At 40.4% G+C, this 21,345-nt stretch overlaps 1 protein-coding gene across 3 annotated transcripts; it reads left to right on the top strand.

Annotated features, from left to right (window-relative positions):
- The first annotated feature begins 1,702 nt into the window (after positions 1-1,702).
- Positions 1,703-20,963, top strand: fgd5b (FYVE, RhoGEF and PH domain containing 5b). 3 transcript variants are annotated; one of them, XM_089010982.1, is made up of 21 exons: positions 1,703-1,833; positions 2,485-4,669; positions 7,454-7,607; positions 8,134-8,192; positions 8,257-8,287; positions 8,674-8,825; positions 8,908-9,064; positions 11,598-11,685; positions 11,766-11,816; positions 12,651-12,709; positions 13,873-13,944; positions 14,122-14,190; positions 15,329-15,412; positions 15,871-15,950; positions 16,054-16,150; positions 16,236-16,373; positions 16,477-16,579; positions 17,054-17,190; positions 17,283-17,408; positions 17,515-17,672; positions 18,404-20,963. In XM_089010982.1, the coding sequence occupies exons 1-21, from the start codon at positions 1,824-1,826 to the stop codon at positions 18,438-18,440; spliced, it is 4,047 nt and encodes a 1,348-aa protein (XP_088867108.1). In that variant the 5' UTR covers positions 1,703-1,823; the 3' UTR covers positions 18,441-20,963. The 3 variants fall into 3 exon arrangements, with proteins under 3 accessions (XP_088867108.1, XP_088867109.1, XP_088867107.1); XM_089010983.1 differs by having other exon boundaries at positions 11,595-11,685; positions 17,283-17,381; XM_089010981.1 differs by having other exon boundaries at positions 11,595-11,685.
- The last annotated feature ends 382 nt before the right edge of the window (positions 20,964-21,345 follow it).

Genomic DNA, 21,345 nt, shown 5'->3' with positions numbered 1-21,345 from the left:
TTCCTGTTCCTCTTTGGAGCCCGCCTGGGGAGGGTGTGTTCTCACTGTACTGTTTAAAGAATCACAGCCAAGTTGGCTGTGTGCAGGTCTTTGAGATAACTTGTATTTGCGACATAGTCTAACCCTCCCTCAGTATTCACACTATAATTATTTATTTCGTCGGCATGGATGCTGAGTCATTTGTTCTGGAACGTTGCTACCCTTTTAATGTAGCCAATTAAAGTACCCCAATCAGCGCATAGATCTATTTATATGAGTTATGTCTAAATGATCAACAATGAATACCGAGAGATGTTTGGTTGAAAAGTATGTTATGGTCCTTATATGCCATTAGAACTTTTTGGGGTATAGCAATTTTCAGCCCACACCTTATGTTTATGCAATGAGCTGCCATTAGACTTTGATAGATTTATTGACTGGGTATGAAAGGATTGTACTTGCCAATGGAGGTCAAAAGTGGAGCCATGTTATGACTGTCAATAAGGCCAACACTGACGTTGCTGTTTAAAGCCCACAGTGAAGGATTATTGCATTTGCAGGGATTTAGCTGACTCGTAAAATGTGTGTAATGTGTCAGGGGGCAAGTTGAAATGATTTCATTTGTTTTAACCACAACACATACAGTAGTCTACCATCAGGAAAATAATGATGGGTAAATGTATAGATAAATAAAAAAAAATGTGCCTTACTTCACTTCGCCACAACAGTATTTCAGGCAGCTTATGCATGAACATCACGTCTGTCGGGAGGGATGTGAGGTTTGCTTGTTCAGGAAACAGGGAGAGCAAGCTTCCTGTTATGTAGATGGTTGTTTGGTAATCCGACTGTCAGATTTGTGTTTGTATACGTTTTCTGTGGGAAAATAGGAAAGGATTAGAGAAGCACATTATGCAAACACATATGGCATAGGCAGACTGTATGTATGTTGATGTTATGTCTTTGAGGGCACATTATTTGAGCTGTACTGTACTTATTTTAAATGTAACATCAATTAATTGAATATGTCCCAATTTTTTCCCTCATAGGCTCTAATTGACACTTAGCTTGCAAATGTATGGCTATTACACGACAGTGGGTATAGTAAATATAACGAACATTTTTTTTTATTACTGTGACGTTTTTGTTGTATGCATTTTTTGTTCTCTTTACATTGCACTCTTATCATTCACGTTGAAAGTTTTCTAATTTCTCAAAGGGTGTCAAGTTTCTGTCGTGTAGGATTGTTTGTCTTTTGAATGTTGTGAATAAAGAAAATGATGCTGTATGTACGGTATAGTAAATAACCATACGTATTTGGTTATTGCCAACCACGTGATTTCTATTAGCAAATCAGTGAGTAAGGTAACAAAAGTTACCGTCACAGGTTAGAAATTACACCTGAATATTAATTCTTATCGTCAAATAATTATTAAAATAATTATATTTACCAAGGTAAATTTTGTGTTGTGATGTGTTATAACAACTAAAAAAACAATATTTTAGTATTTTTGCACGAGTAAATTTCTGAGTTATTTATGTTGATTGCTATTTCAACAGTTGAGTTGACTCTCGGTAAAATGCTTTTCCCCTCGGTAAAATGTTTTTCCCTCAAATTTTGCACGTTTAATACTTTAGTTGAGCTCAACTTTAACACACGCACACACACGAAGTTTGTGTGCGTGTGTGAGTGTGGCCGTGAAGAGCTGCGACGTCTCTTGAATGGCGAGGAAGCAGCGAACACCAGCGGAGTCATTTGGACGCTTGTATTCTTTTACTGATATTTAACATTTAGGGAAAGCTACTTCTACGGACGACATGTGGTGGGACAAGTTAGCTTCGTCAAAATGAACACAGGTAAGCTAAAGATTTAATTGACGATTTATCTGACGCTATTGTAAATTTTGCATTCATCAACTGGAGTATTAACTTGTTCAGTAGGTGTATTACATGTTTTTGGAGCTCCATATGTTAGGATGAAACACGAATTTGGGAATATTTAATACTTGGTTGGTTTTAGTCCATGTGTGCCTTTGCTTACTTCACAGCAATATAAATGAATTTATACAATGAGCTGAATTGTCTTTCAAATGTAAATTAGGAAAGCCATGATTAGCTTCCTCCTGTGGGAGTGTTAATGTTTGCCAAATGAAACACATTTATCACATATACATTGCTCTCCATTTGTCTTAATAATACGATACAGTACTGTGGTTGCATTCTAAATGCATGAGCAGTTGCTTTAAGGGGCATTGAATCACAGGAAGCCACTCAGGGAAATCCCTTCCATTATTGTTCCTGCAAAGGGTGGACAAGCATTGTCCAAATATACCTTAACAACCAAGTCTACAGTACACTTTTGAACTTGGCAGTTACACAAAACGTTGGTCAGAATTTTATTGAATACGCAGGGTTACAATTTGACGTCTCAGGGACACCCCTCGAATGAGCTGCAATCTATTTTAAGGCACATCATCTTACTGTTTCCTTTTCCTGTTGTTCCTTCAGACTGCGCAAACAAGTCCCGTGTCACTCCAAAGCTACCCCTTGTTTGTCCCACCCATGTGACGCTAATGTCCACAGCCAGAGGACCTAAACCTTCTGTTGCACCCAAACCTGTCCTGAAGCTCCATTGCAAGGAACCCTTCCTTTCAGGTATCCCAGAAGGATACATTAACGGGGGTCTCAATGGAGGGACCGCTTTTAACCAAGATGAAGTGTCATCACATAGACAAACTTTAAGTGAGAACCAACTTGATCCGGAAGAAGAGATACTTCCAAAGACTGATGAGGACTGGAGACTAACGGACAGTGTCCTTACTGAGGAAGTGGATTCCCTTGATACCCTTTGGACTAGCGATGATCGACTCAACACTGACTCTGAGGATGCGGTGGAGATGATTGACACCACAGACATGACAGAGGACATGGATGAGGATGCCGGCGAGGCCCTGGCCGACACGGATGGCCTCTCCATGGGAGACATTTCCGTAAACAGCTTGGATGAGGAAAAAGGGGCGAGGATAGAGAAGATAGCGCCGAGGCGGGAAGAGGTGGACTACACCGCTGAGTCTCTCAATGATGATATCCTTAGTGAACCCAGCCAAGAAGGATCCACTGCTAAGAATAGAATCTCCTGTAAAAGTCTCAAGGGTGACCATGAAAACAGTGCAAATCCGGAGCTCAGCGCCATTGAGGAAGACCCCACCATTCAAATTGCTGACCAGAAGCAGTTCTGTAAAGAATCAAAGAAGTACATCACCTCAGAAGACTATCAAAGTCACGAGCCTTATTATCTATCTCCAGCGGACATTATCAAAATGGATAAGAACCCAAATCAAAAAACTTGTGGTGCACCAGGTAGTCCATTTTCATCACAGAGGCAAGGTGGTTTCTCGGCGGAGAAGTACCCCAAGACTAAAGGCCACAGAGGCACTGTAGGATACCAGAGAAGTAGGTCTGTTACAAGTGAAGAGCACAGAGCAGATGCCTTATTGAATCATTTGTATTCTCAACCAAAATTCCGTCTGCTCTGCACCTCTGATACCTTGTTGACTTCTTCATTTGTGGGAAATCAAGTGATTGCACCAAAAAAGCCTGATTTCATCAGGCCCGCTTTGGGCAATGACGTCAGCGATACCGACATGAGTGATAACCACTTTTACGAGGATCTTGGAGATGAAAGCTCAGAGTGTGAAAATGTTTTTCCTTTGAGTAGGAGCATATCAGGAATATGTTCTCGGTCCTCATCGCATCACACAAACTGCGAGGCACGAGGGCGCCTCATACATCGACCCAGGTTCAGTCAGAAAGGACCCGTGTTGATCAGCAGCCCCATGTTGAAGACCTACCCCAAACCTCATTACCTGCCCGCATACGCCTCGTCCTCCACGTCCACGCCTGCTTGTGCCCACGGAGACCCTGAACGCTCTCCTTGCGGAAGGTTCTCTGGTGTCACACCTCTTTCATCCAGCGGCTTGTCTACACCCACGTCTGTAATGGACATCCCGCCGCCTTTTGAGTTGGCTTACATCACCAAAAGACCCATCGCCAAAAGTTCACCATCACTGTTTATTGACGTGGAATCCTCAGAGAAAAACCGAAAGAAGAAATCCTCGATAAAACGCTTCCTCATGCTGAAGTTTAGACGGAAAGCAGAGAGTAAGCCTTCCAACCTCTCCTCGTCTGAGTCTTCATCAGAGTCCAGCCACGTGACACCGAGCAGGCTGCTGGATCCGGAAGGACGCAGCGCGACTAATTCCCCGCGGCTTCTCAATCGCTCAACTTGCCAAACCCAACCATCACCTCAGCCATCACCTGCCTTCTTGTTCTACCAGGACGCCACAAGAACACGAAACTCGACAGCCTTCCTCAATCGCAGCGTGGTGCGAGTGGAATCTTTTGAGGAACGCTCCCGTGTGCCTTTCACACCGCTGCCTCTTATAAAGCCTCGCTCCATCTCCTTCCCCAATGCGGATACATCAGACTATGAAAATGTTCCCGCTGTTAATTCAGACTACGAGAATGTTCAAGTCCCCCAATGGAGGCCCGTGCAACCGAGACCTTTGGGTGATTTCTTTGAGCGTCCCACGCGGATACTGTCGTCTGCCAACGAGACGGATGGTTACGTTGATATGAGCAGCCTCCCTGGCTTTAACGTCAAAGCTAAGTCATCTGAACAGGAAGAAGAGAGGTGAGTTATGCTGAGTGTGGAATGATGGTCATAACTTAGTGAGATAGGTTGACCTCTGAGAACCTCGGACCTGTTCCAATTCCAGTCAAATTCACCATAGGAACTAATTGAAAGAAAATGGACTAGTGGTTAGAACATTCAGAGGTTATGTGAAGTTTTCGTCAGGGTAGAGTGAAGACGAAATCATTAATAGGTGTGAATGTGAGAATGAATGTTTGTCTGCAATTAGGGATCTACTCATGAACTGAATAGGTCAACAAATTTGATTATGAAAAACACAGAAATAAATCTAAATATATAATAAATATATGTATAATATATATATATATATATATAATAAATCTATGCATTGAAGTTTTGCAGGGATAATTTCCATACAGGGATAATTTTAACGCATGTATTGCTATTACTACAGTCACATACAACATTCCATGTACGTTGCTTGTATGTGCGCAGAGGATGCATGCAGGCTACTGTATATCTCTTTTACATGTGGAGCAGATGTTTTAATATTGTGACAGCACTTATACAGGTGCATAGGGTGTTATATGCACACTCCTCAGCTTTTGGAGTTGAAACAGTTTGTTGTTGGGAAAATGTCATTCATAAATCATGTGTGTGAGACAAAAAATTATTGGTATGATAAGCGACGCTATGGTGACATTAACACCCACTCAGCCAACCCCTGTCTGCCTTGAATTCCCATTGGTCATTTCCACATAGGTATGCAGTCCACTCGGAAAGATTAATCGTCACAGCGTTTCGGAGCCATTTCCGCTGTGTTCTTCTTGTCGCTTGCATGATTTGTCTATTGTAACGAAAAACAAGTCACACACTCTCAATTTAGTCATGCAGACACATCCATAGAATGTTAGTGTGAATAAATGTAGTTTAATTTGATTATAAATTTGAGAGTAAATTGATTGACGAAACCATCTCTTGTTCTTTTTACATCAATCCATGCAGTTTCTATTAAACGTGTCCTCAATAATTCACATTCTGAAACATGAATATATGTCTGACTATTTCGATACTGTCTGTTTTCATGTCTTGTTGCAATGTTTGTGTTCAGATGTTTGTTGGTTCACTTTAGGACTATAGCACTTTGAAACTATTGCTATATGCTATTCACGGTGTTCTGCTACAGTACTTTTCATTGCGTGTTAGCATTGAGCTAGCGGACGTTCAGAAATCAGTTACGCATTCGTTTTAAATACACAACTCGCCGTTGTCTTGTTTTAACAGCGAACTTCATCTTTGAGTGGACAGAAACAGCTTAAAGCCAAACTTTGGGAAGGATTACTGGCAAACTACTGCTTGCTGTGGTGTCTCTTGAATTTGCGGTACCGTTTGCGGCGTACATCCGGAGGTCATTTTCTCTTGCAAGTCAAAGCTAAGTTTAGCATTGCAAGATCTAGAAAGTACACTAAGAGCAGCTGGTTCAGACTTAACACACTTATTCATGAACACAAGACAGACGGAGAATGAATAGTTTCTCTCCTTGCACGTTTTATGGCAGTATGTTTTTCCTCTGCGTCCGTATTTAACAAGTGACAAAATTGACGATTCATTCGACATTAGCCCAATATAGAACGTGTCCACATGTCGTTTGAGCTTCGCGCTAGCTCTGGTAACTCATCCAAAGATGTGATCCGGTAGTCCGTAATGAGCCGTGGTGCTGTAATGGCGCTCGCATATGTTGTTCATATGTCGCCCATTTTCATCTCAGTGGGGTTGAAACTCATTGATGCTTACCGTGATCACAATTGCATCAACGTTGCAATGTAAAGAGGCATTTTATTTGCATATGGCGCACACTCCCTGTCGTGTTGCAGCCAGTCAGCACATACACCGAGGGCTCCCTGTAGGGGAGGACCAACAGACTCCACTTGAGTGCGGCTGCCACTCCAGGCCTTGCTGAGCCCACTTTATTGGTCGCAGTAAAGCTGCAACGTTTCAACTATTCTCACACGCTTCGAAGATTCAGAATTTTTATTGTGACGATATTTCAACATGGGGGGAGATCACACACGATTTGGAGGGCTAATAAAAACGATGTGATTTATTGTTACATTACGACGTTAGTCGCGACTCCGACTGGACACTCCATTCGGCTCACCTACACCATCATGGCAAAATTATAGAAAATTCTACCATTGCTTGACAAATACTCCCACGGTTGTAATTTTGGCACTGCTCTTTCGAATAATGTGCTTGTCTGATTATGATAATTGGAGAGGAAAACATTTCAATATGAGCCATCCATCCATCAATTTTTTTGACCCGCTTTATCCTCACGAGGGCCATGGGGCGTGCTGGAGCCTGTCTCAGATGTCTTCGGGCAATATGCCGGGGACACCCTAAACTGGTTACCAATCAATCACAGAGCACACACAAACGACCAACCATTCATGCTTCCAGTCACACCTCATAACAATTTAGAAAAATACATTGTATATTTAATTGAATAAGTCAAAGTTATGAATGTCGAATCATACCCTTCACAAACTTGAAAGAAATACAGTAAAGTCTCGTTATATCGATATCGGTTATATCGATAGTACTGCTTATTACGATACTATTTCTATGAACCCAAGGAGAAAATTTACATGCCGCAGGATCGGATATATCAATAGTCCGGTTATATCGATATTTTTTCAGACTCCTGAGAATATCGCTGTAACGAGACTTTACTGTAATTGCAGTCATGCGTGTGGAGTATTTTACTGCGAAACGAGTCCACCCATGACCACAAACAAAATATCCTTCACTCCGTCTTTGCAGTGCTTATACAGAAGCCTACAAAGTATGTTCACTCGCTGCTGGTCCACAAAGCCACCCGGATAGTACGGTCAATGGACCCTCAACAGCTGAAGAAGACGCCGGACGCACGTCGGAGGAGGAGGATGCAGGTGGTGAAATCAACTATGATAAAAAGGTACATTTGGAGAAAAAAAATACACAAATCCATAAATGGAATGAATACGGGGTATGGAATTTGCCTAAAATTATGACTTTACAAGATTGCTGACTTGTATTTCCATTTTATGAAAGCCAAAATGCAATTGCTACTTCGTTGTAGTGTGTATAACATGTAGAGCAGGGGTGTCAAAGTCATTTTTTTCCGCGGGCCACATTGTAGTTATGGTTTCCTCTCGAGGGCCGTTATGAATTTGGGGAACCCATTAGAATGTTTAAATCCCTTCAAATATTACATATAGAGCACACAGCAAATTAATGAATAACTCGTTTTCAAATCTGAAGTCAAGAATAATGACTTTTGTTGTGGTTGACATCCAAAAATGTGAAATTTTGGCTCAGATTTTAGCAATCATGGAATTTAACAAGTTTGATTTGCTTTCGCGGGCCGAAAAAAATGATGTGGCGGGCCGGATTTGGCCCGCGGGCCTTGACTTTGACACATGTGATGTAGAGGTTATCATCCATATTGCAACCCTTTACAGGTCGATGGTCGATCCCGCGCTTTTTACATCGCAATGGATCTACTCGACACTGAGAGATTGTAAGTTGCCTCATCATCATTCAACCTCAACTGCTTAATTCATTTAGTATTTTTCTCTTTGTAGACATGTGAAAGCGCTCAAGCTTCTTCAGGAAGTAAGTGATGGATCAACTCATTTATTTTCTCGATTTAAGAACCTTTTTCGTTTTTAGCTTTTCTTTCCCTGCCCTTTGCTTAGAATGCACCGTGTCAGAAATTGCCAATATAAATCTACTTTTTCCCCCTTTGTTTTTTTAACTTTGTTATCATTAAGAGACATTTGAAAAGACTCATTGCCAGTGTTAACATCATTTTCTTAATGAGGTCTTAACGAGTCAGGTTATTTTTGCTTCGTTTAAAAAAAAAAATCTGCCATTTCGGTTAATGAACCAAACTGTGCAGCAGACATCGGAAGTGAAGATACGCATAAGAAAATTGCGCCTTGATTGGACATTTCTAAATGAAGAGAGTGTATATTTTTAAGTCACCACTTGTGCCGCAGGACTTTCGGGAAGCAGTTGGGACCGCAGCGACGGATGACGGAGAGCCTGTTTTGGATGAAAAAAGACTTTGTGAAATTCTCAATGAGCTGCCTGATATTTATCTTCTGCACCGCACAATCCTCACAGAGCTGGAGAATCGAACTCGGCAGTGGTGAGAAATAACTGCACGTCTCCATTGCACATACCGTCCTCGGAGAGTTTGACATATACTCCCTCCTCCTCGGTCAACTTAGGGAGGAGAGCCAGAAGATCACAGACATCTTCCTGTCCAGGAAGGCAGAGTTCTTGCTGTTTACCACCTACATCGGGCACTACGACCGAAGTATGAACCTACTGGAGGAGAGTTGTCAAACCTCAGCTGCATTTGCGGCCATCGTCGACCAGTTTGAGGTCAGTGCATTACTGAGCATGCGAGTCCCTCAGCCGCAGACCAGTGCCGGTCTGTGGGTCATTTGATACTGGGCTGCACGGAAAGGATACATAACTTGCATTACTTCTGTTTTATTCAGTTCGGAAACTGAAAGATGTTTTATTTTGAATAATTCTCCGTTACATACGTTTACACTATGTCACTCGTGTGAAGGCACGCTTCTCTGTCACGTGATTGGTTACTGCGAAAATGAAAGCCTACGACTTTCCCAAAAAAGAAGGCTACATTTAACTTATTCACTGCCATACAATGTGCAAATATGTGTTCACTCCAGTGCCAGGGTTTTTGTCATTTTCACTCAAATTGCAGGCACACACAAAATTGAGTTTCAGGACTACATAAACATTCAACGCAGCATAAGAAACCTTCGACTCTCTTCTTTCAGCAGAGCTTACACAGACATAAAACAAAGATGCATTTTAATTGACCAATTATAAACAAAATGGCAAAAACAACAAAGGTCATTTGTGCCCGCCTCTACAAGACATATATTGCGCACCCCTACAGTAGCACCTACACAACATTACAAAGTTCACCCTTCCTCGGTACACAAAAAAACTCTTAATTGAATTTCCTCCAGAGCGTCAAAGGGCAGCACTCGGCTGTGTTTTTTTTCCCCTCCTTGGTTCAGTAACACCTTGCTTTTAACGCCATTGACATTTCGACGTCCGCGTGCATACTGACTTTCCTGTGTTGTAAAGGTCTTTTAACCATGAAGAATGGCATGTCACTCCCTTGCTGCCTTTCTTCAGCCCCATGCACCCCTCTGCCTTCGGCAAGAAATCTGTTATTATCTGAAGTTTTTTATTTTGTCACAAAGGCAGATGCAAATGGATACGACAAATGAGATTAGAAGGCATCCAAGTCTCAATGAAGCGCAGGAAAAAAAATCTCTGCAGCTATATGAGGAACTTTCTACCACTCAAGTGTCAGTCAAAACTGAGCATTTTTTTGCTGATACAGGTTGCATGTAAGGTTAAGTGACAACTCTTAAAGGACAATCGACGTCTCCGGACAAGTTGTGTCCATAATTTGTAAAATGGCTTCAAATGACTTCTACTGGGCGTATTTTAATAAGATTCCACCGCATATAGCTATATTTTACGTTTTAAGACTCGCGCTGAACATTCAGGAAGTCTTGTTTTTGCGTTGGTGACGAGTCTTCACGTGACGTCAGAAAAGGACCACCTCCTGACCGTAAAAAAGACGCATTGTAGAGTCTTTCCATCGCTTCAATGTATTTTGCTGTACTGTTTTTTTTGAAAACTGTGTGTTACATCCAAAGGCCGCCAGCAGAGGGAGTCCAAGCTCTATGGAGGAATTTATCAGCCTGTGGAAACGGCTGATTCCTTCCTCACAACAGCGGTGGCCATTTTTGGGTGCGACATCCCCCCGCCCCCCCCCACGCCCGTTTGCCTCAAAATGACACGGAATAAATTATTTAATCGATTGCAAACATGTATGTTTTCCTCTTCAGAACTATTTGATTAATATTCATAACTGGATGTGTAACAACAAAGCATATTATCCGAATTTGAAGCCATTGTTTTTATTCTCCAGCAATGCAGGACGTCTTGGCGTGACGTCACGAACTGGGGGCGGGACTTTCTGAAAACGCCCAATTCGCAGCTCAATTTTTTGCAGATTTTGGACCCTTTAAGTAATTTTTATTGGTGTTTTGCATTTGAATAAAATATCATACTGCGTGTTTTGGGTATTTTAGATGCTATAAAACGTTTTTCTGATGTCAGTTAAAAAAAAAAAAAGTGACGCCGGTTGCCCTTTAAGTGTCCCATTGGTGTGAATGTACAGTACGTGTGAATGGATTTCTGTCTGTATGATCTAATGACATCATAGGGACCAGTGGGTGTACCCAACCTCTTACCCGAAATGAGTTTTAATAGGCTTTAGTTTACCTGTGACCCTATTCAGAACAAGCAATACAATACTATTAATTTATATGGCGCTATCTACACTAACTGTCATACACAGGAAATAAAGCAGTCACAAAGATAGTAAGGTCTCACAAGCAGGTGGATGAAAGTTATTTGGACTTGAGCAGAAATATTGTGGTAAATCAGAATCAGAAAGGCTTTAATAGTCCCACAATGGGGACGTTTTCAATCGACAGCAGCAAAATTGAAAGGGGTCGGGGGTGCGGGGGTCAGGAGATAAAATAAAGTATTCTATGCACAAAAGAAAATGTCAGAAGACTGAAATGTACCACTGCACAAAAAAAAGTTTCAAAAAAAAGAATTGTACATATTTCAAAGTATAAAAGCATATTTGACATGTGGAACTGTATTGACTCGACATATGGTGGCTCTGCTATTTACAGTATATGAGTCCAGGGTTTTTATTTGTATTTTTTTTGTCTGTCTGAAACATTTGTTTTTGCTTGCATATTTTTGGCACATTCGGGCAAGCACTCTCACAAACAATTTTTATTGTCCACAGTGGTCGTGTGATATTTTTGTTTTGTATTCACAGCAGCAGAATCCATCTGGTCAAATAGTTTCTCTCAAGCAACAACTACTGCAGGTGATCGTGCGTGTGGCTCAGTACCGCATGATCCTCACAGGTGACTCAACTTTTCTTTAAAAAAAAAACTTCACTTTTTTTCATTCTATAAGTAAACTTATTTGTCACTCTTGCTTTCAGATTACTTGAATAACCTTTCCCCTGATTCTCAAGAATACGAGGACACCCAAGGTACGATAAACATGCTGAATAAAGCCAGTATGGACACAAGCTGTTGCTCACATGGGAGTCTTACTGGCTTATGTTTGTTTGTTTGTTGTTGGCCATGACTTTATGGGGAATTTATTCCATTTGGCATGGAGAGGTGGCCTTGAGAGAGCCAATTTAGATGACTTTACTAGAAAGAAGGCAAACCATCAGTGGTCATTTTTTCTGCAATGAGTGGAAATCATCACTGTGGCAGAAAACAAGTAAACAAGGCCCTGCATAAAAGAATGTGTGGGAGTTACACAGTTGTGCTGTTTCTAATCCTTTTTTTTTCTTTTGGGAGGTGAGCAGTTCATCAACACGACATACACGATAATAAGATGTCGTCACTAATCTAATTCATACTACAAAGCTTGACAATAATGCAAACAGGATGACTTGCTAAAAATGAATCACGAACCTGAATTTTACATATACAAAACCAAGTTGCAATGTCAGATCAACCAAATATAATAGTTGTCCATGTTAAGCGCTTTGTTCCAGCTTCAGCAGTTGTTAAAGCACTATATAAATCAATATGTATTGTATTGCAAATGTCATATGGGCACACTCCAGTGACTAAATCGTGATACACCACCGTTCATTCAACATACAACAAAGTGAAATGTGAAATTTGGTAAAGAGCAAAGAAGAAGAATGAGGCATGTGCTAACCAACCTCAGCCGACCCCCCTTCTCCCATTAGACAATCACAGTTAACCTATATTCCCCAATGGCAAAAAAAATGTTTAATGCAGGCATGACATGTCACATTCTTATTCTTTTTCCCCCCTCCTCCTTTTTGCTTGACCTCATTCAGCTGCTGTCGTGATCGTGGCAGACATTGCCGACCAGGCAAATGACAGTTTAAGACATGGGGTGAGTAGCGGTCACATATTAGGTTCTGATTCTGACAATATGCTTTATTCTGTTATGTAATTTAAAGGTCATTGTATTCGCCTAAATGATTTGAGTCGAAGAGATTTGCTGATTTGAAGCGGTTGATTTATTTTGGAGATATTTTCAATTATGGCAATTGCACATTGTGGCAGTCCCATTTATTTACATCTGGAAAAATAATCAAATGGCAGACCTGCACCAAGACTGTATGACTATTTCAAGGAAGAAATATTTAAAAAAAGACTGAACAGGAAAGAGAGATTTTTTTTTCCCCCAAAATGAAGACTGAATGTGTTCATGGCTCAAGACGCTGAGCCCAACGTTACTTCCAACAATGCTCCACTGCTGGATACATGCAGAGCTCTCTTTTTGCCTTGACTCTACCATGAGCTCATCCTTTGTTCAGAGTCAAGGAGCAAGCCTCCCATTTGGAAAAGCACGGCTACAAAAAAAAACTTTGCTCTTGTTTTAAATTCTTGGAAATGACACGACATATCACCACCAAAATGGCCACCAATGGGGCTGGTTACAGAAAGTTTTAAGAGGACACCATGAACCTTGAAAGTACAAAATTGTGGAGACACATTTAGGTGGATCTTAATTGCATACACAAGATACCCACATCCTGCACTTGTCACCGAGAAATTTAGGAACGTTTATTTCAAAAATTAATTTAAAATGCAGTAAAGTCTCGTTATATCGATATTCAAGGGAGTCCGAAAAAATATCGATATAACCGGGACTATCGATATATCCCACCCTGTTTGCATGTAATTTTCTCAGTGCGTGCATAGAAATAGTATCGATATAACCGGGACTATCTATATATCCGATATTGATATAACGAGACTTTACAGTAGTCCTAAATGAGATTTTCTACTCCATGACACAGCAAGTGTAAAAAATAACTCTATCTTAATTTGGGTGACAAATAGCAAAGATGAACCAATTTTATAACCTTATGATCTGTGCTTTTAATTGGAATCTTCTTACTTTGTGTTTTGATCGTTAACAAAAGAACAAAAAAATGATGCTGAACCATTCAATGTCGCATCACATTTTGAGAAGAATAATTCACTATTTTTGTGTTGACAAATGACAATGCTCTACTTATTTCTTTATGTTCTATTCATTCATCTTAGGAAAACTTGCTGCGTCTGGTCAACATCGAATATAGTGTTCATGGTCAGCGGGACCTACTGCAGCCTGGTCGGGTATGACTCTCATAATACTGCATTGTTTCAATCAACACTGGGCCACACGCCTTTTCGCCTTAACACAATAACTCAACAGGGAATCAACTTTCGGCCCGACTTGAAACAATTTTAACCACAACAATCTCTAAGCCATTAATAAATGTGTATGATTTTTATTGTGTTTCTTTGTGTCAGGTGTTTGTGAAGGAGGGCACCCTGATGAAGGTCAGCAGGAGGAGCCGACAGCCTCGTCATCTGTTTTTGGTAAATGTTACTTTTGGAAGCGGAAATGCTTAGCTTTGGGCATCAAAAACATTTATATTGACTTGTACAGAGGCACCTTTGAGAAATGAGTAACCCAAATCCAGTCCAGTGTTTTGAGTGATGAGTGTTGCCACAAAACGAATTGAATTTCTAAATCTGGGCACCTCTGTATAATGCAACCATGGTCATGGAAATATAAAGACTTACTACAATGTAGTAGCCAAACCTTTTCCCTCTAGCCTATTGCAGACTGCTCTATTAAGAGCAGAGTTTCCTGACAGGATGTTTCTGGATTCTGACTTCCTGAGACACCGAAAGGAAAGAGGAGAGAAAAAAAAAATCTGACAGCGGGGCAAAGATAATCAAAACTACCTCCTTAGACAGTGAGACTTAATGACCTGCAGAAGATTAAACGTCTCAACTGACCTGTCTTTTTGTATGCAAGTCACTTCTATTTGTTGTAATTTGGAACAAATGATACAGCCATTAAAATTCAGCGCTTTTCTTCTACGCGAGTTGTTTTAACATTTTTATCGAACTCCTAAACACACGGTCAAAACAAAAAAATGCTCATAAAATATTTTGTTGTGTCTGTCCTCTATTCTGCTGATGTTTCCACCTTGACGGTGATCAAATTTGATCAGCTCTGATTACTCATGGCAAACGAAAATATGCCTGCAGGACCTTCAGTTTCAAATCCACTCGAGGGAATACAGAGGTTTATAGCTCAGTGTATATTGTATATACGGGTCAAAAAGATCTGAGATCGATGAGAGCCGTCATCTGTACAAATTTGAAGGTTTCGGACGTTTTGCCTCCTATCCAAGAGGCTTCGTCAGCGAACGAAGCCTCGCGTCCGAAACCTTCAAATTTGTACAGATGACGGCTGAAGAAACCTTCTCATCGATGGACCACTCCTGTACGACTGAGAGCTTACACAGGCGTAAAGTCTGAGATCCAATTCGATACAACATAAAGTGCTTACATTGCCATCTAATGGAAAATAGCTTCCATTACAACATTTAAAATGGACAATATTTTCTTTCATTCCTTACACCGATTTTTGTTATTTGGCACTGATTTATTTTCTCCACTGTCTGTCATTTGACGTATCCTTTTCCTGCGTTTGTGTTTGCAGATGAACGATGTATTACTTTACACTTATCCGCAACAGGATGGAAAATACAGATTGAAGAACACACTGTCACTCACTGGATTGAAGGTATGTAATATAATGCTTTTTACATCTGTCTTTATTTCTCACCACAACTCATCATCCGTAATTGAGGTTGACAACTTCCTTAAAAAAAGTGATTTATTGAATGAATTGCAGGTGATTATGGTTAAACTAAACACATCGAATGAAAATTAATTAACATTTCACATGATTATGATAATAAAAACATGTATGGAGGGCTGATTGAACACTTAAAATAGTCCCGAAGTGTGAGTGTGAACACAAATGGTAGTTTGTCGATATCTGCCCTGCGATTGTCTGATAACTAGTTCTAGTTGCGAGGTACAACTAGAACTAGTTGTCAGCTGTCCAGAGACAGCAAAGCCTGCAACCCTTGTGAGGATAAGCGTATTAGAAAAAGGATGCTAGGATGGATGAATTAATTCCCATGCAAAAAAAAGTACAATTTGTTCCATTTATGATATCATAAATCAATTTCCCAGGTCAGTAAACCCATCATCGAAAATGTCCAACATGCACTGAGGATGGAGGGAAACGACATCTCAATCACCTTGTCTGCAAGGTAAAATGCAGATGATCATTATGTGATCGTGGTGAGGATGAATGAAAAGTTTGTGTTGTTTGAAATATTTTGTGGCGTGAGACCGCATTATATTATTTGACAGCTCCTTTATCGAAAGAGAGGACTGGTTTTACACGTTGAGCCGCGCTGTGACTGAGCACAATCAAGGATCTGTGCCGTTCAACAACTGCTCGGGAGATGTAAGCGAATATTATCCCTTCACCGTCACCATAATGTAAGGTGGAACACATTGGGATAAACTGACAAACGTCTGTGTGTGTCTAGACCAGAGATCATCTCCGTGTAACCTTAGGAGAAAAGCCCCCAACACTTGTTCCAGTGTCTCAAGTAATGATGTGTATGAACTGCACGTCAGACTTCAGCTTGACTCTCCGTAGGCATCACTGCCACAGCTGTGGAAGGGTAAGTGGCCATTCAAATGAATATATTGCATCGTATGTCTTTTTTTTTTTTGTTGCTGTTTTATTTCTATACTCCCCCGCCGCTGTCCTTCTTTCTGGTACAGATTGTTTGTAGAAGTTGTTCCAAGAATAGATACCCACTCAAGTACATGAAGGAGCGTATGGCCAAAGTGTGTGACCACTGCTACAATGAACTCAAGAAAGGAGGTGTGAAACGTTGCACAATAACAATTATAATTGCTACCTAGTCTTTTTTTACTTTTTTTTTTTGACTTGGTTGTGTGAAGTAAATAATAAGGTGATCTCAGAAAAGCACAGGTATACTAATTTAATGTTGATCAGTGCTTGTGATAACAAAACTAATTGCCATTTTAAAATTCAAAATATCTCTTACATGCAGTAGCACTACAATCACGACGTGAATTTTGACCAATAAACTCAACGTCAAAATTGATCAAAATTATCTTTTTTTTTTAAATAAAATGTGTAAGAGGTCCCTCTTGTTTTGGCCACTGTGTGCATCTCACAATTTTAAACATTCACCTATCCCTCCATTATCAAAGCTTTTTAGATGATGTACATTACCACCATCATCATCATCTCTGCCCTACTCTTATTCACACTTTAAATCATCAATTTCACTCAGACCCAACGTTATTTTAAAAAGTGGCGACCTTGCAGGAGAGGACACGTGCGACCTACCGGCAAAGAGCAGCCCTCGTGTGAGCCGGTCCGCTCGTCCGCTCTCGTCCGTGTTCCAAAGCATCCACCCTCCAAATATTTGGCGGCATCGCAAAGGGATGCTCACATTCAACCAGGTACACCTCCGCCTGCAATGACTCTGCAGATGAGACACAGACACAGTGATTATAAACATAAAGACCACCAAGGCTAATAACTCCTTCTACAGGTGACCGTATCCGACGAGGGTTCTATTAGCGGCAGTCTACACCGCAGCAAGAAAAGCAAGAGGAACTGGAAGAGATTGTGGTTCCTCCTAAAAGACAAGGTGCTTTACACCTACAGAGGGCAAGAGGTGAGGGGACACATGCACTCCCCTTCAACCTGCAAAGAACATTTCAAAATGCATTTGATGCAATGTGAGTCCTTACGCGATGAATATTATGATGCTGCATCCACAGGAGAAGGTGGCTTCAGAGAGTTTGCCTTTGTTAGGCTTTACGGTGAAGCTACCGGACAACCACCAGGGAGATGATGACGCGTCCAATGTTTTCCAGCTTTATCACAAAAACACTTTGTACTATACGTTTAAAGCGGAGGACAATTATACAGCCCAGAGGTGAGGAAAATGGGTCATCACCTGCTACAAACGATTAGATTAGATGAGCCTTTATTTGTCTCACCGTGGAGAATTTTGCTTTTCACAGCAGCAAAAACAAAATACAGGAGCTAGTGTAAAGGTATCCACTATCGCGATGCCATTTTGAAGTGAACAAAAACTAAATAATTAATAATTTGACACAACACAAAAGACAGTCTTCAATCTTGAGCACTTTCTGCACAGGCAATTAGTACTCACTATTTACACTTTTTGCACAAATATGTTTTCTTTTTTTAAATACGGTGGTGGTTAGCTTGTATCTCGAAAAATCACTGAAATGATCGGAACTTCTGTAGCATAATGTCACACTGCTACATAACATTGCGACAGTGTCGTAAAGCAGCGGCGACGACACGCCCGCAGGTAGACGAACATGGGGCACAATACACAGTGGTCTAAGCAAGTCTTCTCATCTCGTTCGTAAGGACATAACCACTTCCACGAATCAAGTCCAGCCTCCCTGGAAAAAAAAGCACATTTTTGTCATGTATTTTTTAATTGTGTGAGTAATGTTGACTTGAAATGTTTTTTTTTTAAATGAGAATGGGCCAAGAAAAGTTTTGGATGTTTGTTTTCATCGTTTACTCGGGCAAGTTAAAAAAAACTATGATCAGCAGGTGGCAGCATTGGATCTTTTTCGAGTGTTGTGATTTATCGCGTTTCTTACGTGCAACTTGTTTCTCGCATAGGTGGGTCAACGCTATGGAGGAAGCCACAGTTTTATAGGACCAGATAATTCTGCTCTTCCAAAAGCAACAAAGTGGAAGCCCAAAAAAGGGAAAGAAAACTTGATTCTGTCAGCAAACTGGAACGCCCTCAGCCAATACTGCAGGAAAGTATTGAAAAAGACACTATCTTTGCGAAAGGGGCGGGGGCAGTTTTGCTTTTTCATGCAAACTTGCAGAATGTGTGATGCTGTGCACCACATATAATGCATTGGCCCCGATACCCACCACTGATGTGATGTGACCTCGATCTCGGCACAGTAACTCATGGTGGATCATGGTGGGTGATTGTCACTTTTTATGCTGGGGTGGGGGGTGTAAAAAAAATTGAGAATGCACAGCTCTCCTTCCAGACATTTTTAGAAAATTTAATCTTCACCTTCATGTTTTTAGTCTTTATGACTGGATGAACAATGACTGGTTTCATTTATATAAAGAGAAACAACTAAAGTCTCAAATTGAAATATTTTATGTTTTTTTTGCAAAAAATGGACTACATCAGAAAAGCTATACCTTCACCAAACAAGCCATAGTCATTGATTTACTGCATAGTCTAGTCCAGTATTTTTGCCCAGAAATTCTCACAGCACGCCACATCGAAAAAAATGATGTATAAAAATATTTCCTGTAAGAGTATTGAAATATGATGATGACCATCTTCTCTCTTAAATGTACCTGCTCATTGTCAAATATGTGGACCTGATTGGTGGAAAACAAAATTATTCATCTGTTGTATACACCTAGACAAAATTGTTGGTACCCTTTTGAAAAATAACAAGAACACAGGGGAAAAAGCCCCCAAAATCATTTAAAATAGAATGAAAATTAACAAATGAATTTTACACTTCTTTTGAATTGTGTTTCAACAGGGACATATTCTCAAAACAGGCCTGGACAATAGCGATGGTACCCCCCAAAAAAGATTTCAATCATTTTACCATATTGACATCTTCAACCTTGCAAGCAGTCAGTCGACCCATTTACTGTGTCACAATTAGCCGCTGGGTGTTTCGATAACATCATGTACCCTGCACAAAACATTTTACGAGATTACAAGTGCAATTTTCGACAAAATCTCCAAGAAGCTTAAAGTACCTGTGATTGTAGCAGGACATAATATTTAGAAATGTAAAATCCATTAAACTGTTGCCAACCTCCCGCGATGTAGCTCCATCATGACAATTGAGGACAAATTGAAGACACTGATGATATAAATGGTAAGCAAAGAGCCCAGAACAACCTTGAAAGAATCGTAAATTGAACTAGATCAAAGTAGCTCAGTGTCGGATCGCACCATCTTTCATTGATTGATCCAAAGTGGATTTCACGGGAGACAAACTATCCAAATGTTATAAAGGGTCATAAAGGGTCTTGCAGCAGCATAATGACCCGAAAACACATGTTCAAGAACGGGTAAGGTCAAAACAACAGATTTTTCTGAAGTGACTTTGGATAAGTCCTGGAGCTTGTATCTTAACGTCAAGGCTGCGTAAAGGAACAATGTGGTCTTCTTTCACATGATAAACCGCGTAGATTGTGCGCTATGTACGTAAACGGACTCCTTGCAGTGTCACGCCAGTAAACTGATCTAAAAGCACCTAGCAATTAATTATGTGCGGTTTCTTTTGCGTGGTTATTGCCTCAAATGATTTTGTTAAACAAAAGGCAAAACTCAGAGTGCTCCCATTTTTGTCCAGGCCATTTTAATTTTAAAAATAATACTACTGAGTCATAGCTGTGTGATTTTTCACAATTACAGTAAAGTCTCGTGATATCGATATTCTCGGGAGTTGGAAAAAATATCGATGAAACCGGACTATCGATATATCCGATCCTGCGGCATGTAAATTTTCTCCTTGCGTTCATAGAAATAGTATCATAATAAGCAGTACTATCGATATAACCAATATCGATATAACGAGACTTTACTGTATTCATATTTATTATTCCTTTTTAATTTTTTAAATTTATTTTTCTACATTACCAACATTTTGTCCACGTGTATGGCAACAGGTGGACCGAAAAGTTCTATTCTTGTAAAACAGAAATTACCGTATTTTCCGGTGTATAAGGTGCACCGGAGTATAAGGCGCACCCCAAATGAACGGTGTATTTTCAAACCTTTTCCATATACAGTATAAAGCGCATCTTCAATTAATGAAAAAAGTTTTCTAAATATAATATATAAATATATAAAGGTTTTCCAAATATAAGGTACACCACATTATAAGGCGCTACATTAGAAGTTGGGGTTTCGCCAGACAGAGTGAAATGTAGTCGGAGGCTGCTGACAGTAGTTGCGAGACCTGTTGTGGCTCAATCTTACTTCAGATACTGCATAGGACACACCTGCGTATAAGACGCAGGGTCACCTTTTGAAGAAAATCAAGAATTTTGGGTGCGCATTATACACCGGATAATACGATCATTATTCTGCCTATCACTGTATGTTGCCGGCCCGGATAGATAAACAAAGATACATTGTATACCTCGTCTATGTGATAAATAAATTATACTTTTGTGACTTGTTATGTGAAATTAGAGAATTTCCTGCAGCACTTGATTGAGGCTCACTGATCTCGTCTTGTCAACGGTATGCATGAGAAATAGCTTCCTATTTATGAACAGAACCACCGTACTGCACTTTGAAGTGAACTTGCTGATTTATTGAGCGTAGTTCCAATTCATATTAAAGCAAAGATGAGCATAACAATGAGATTGACATCTGCGCCATGTTGCCGACTGTTGGTATTAATATTGACATCCCGCAGGCTGTTATTGACTTCATGAGAGAACACGAGCATGCTATACAGTATGCATGTTCTGTACAATATGGAAACATCCGCATAAGGTGCTTTTAGAAGCCCTGCCGGATGTAAACAGTGTCTCGCACAGCGAAAAGGACA

This window comes from Hippocampus bargibanti, linkage group LG12 (assembly GCF_051943395.1).
Source record: "Hippocampus bargibanti isolate YZ-2025 linkage group LG12, ASM5194339v1, whole genome shotgun sequence".
NCBI lineage: Eukaryota > Metazoa > Chordata > Actinopteri > Syngnathiformes > Syngnathidae > Hippocampus > Hippocampus bargibanti.
This window is presented reverse-complemented; position numbering and strand designations above follow the sequence as displayed.

Coding starts and splice junctions, on each gene's coding strand:
- fgd5b (XM_089010981.1), top strand. Junction 8,826..8,907: donor GAGAATCGAACTCGGCAGTG/GTGAGAAATAAC, acceptor CGGTCAACTTAG/GGAGGAGAGCCAGAAGATCA. Junction 16,374..16,476: donor ACTGCCACAGCTGTGGAAGG/GTAAGTGGCCAT, acceptor TTTCTGGTACAG/ATTGTTTGTAGAAGTTGTTC.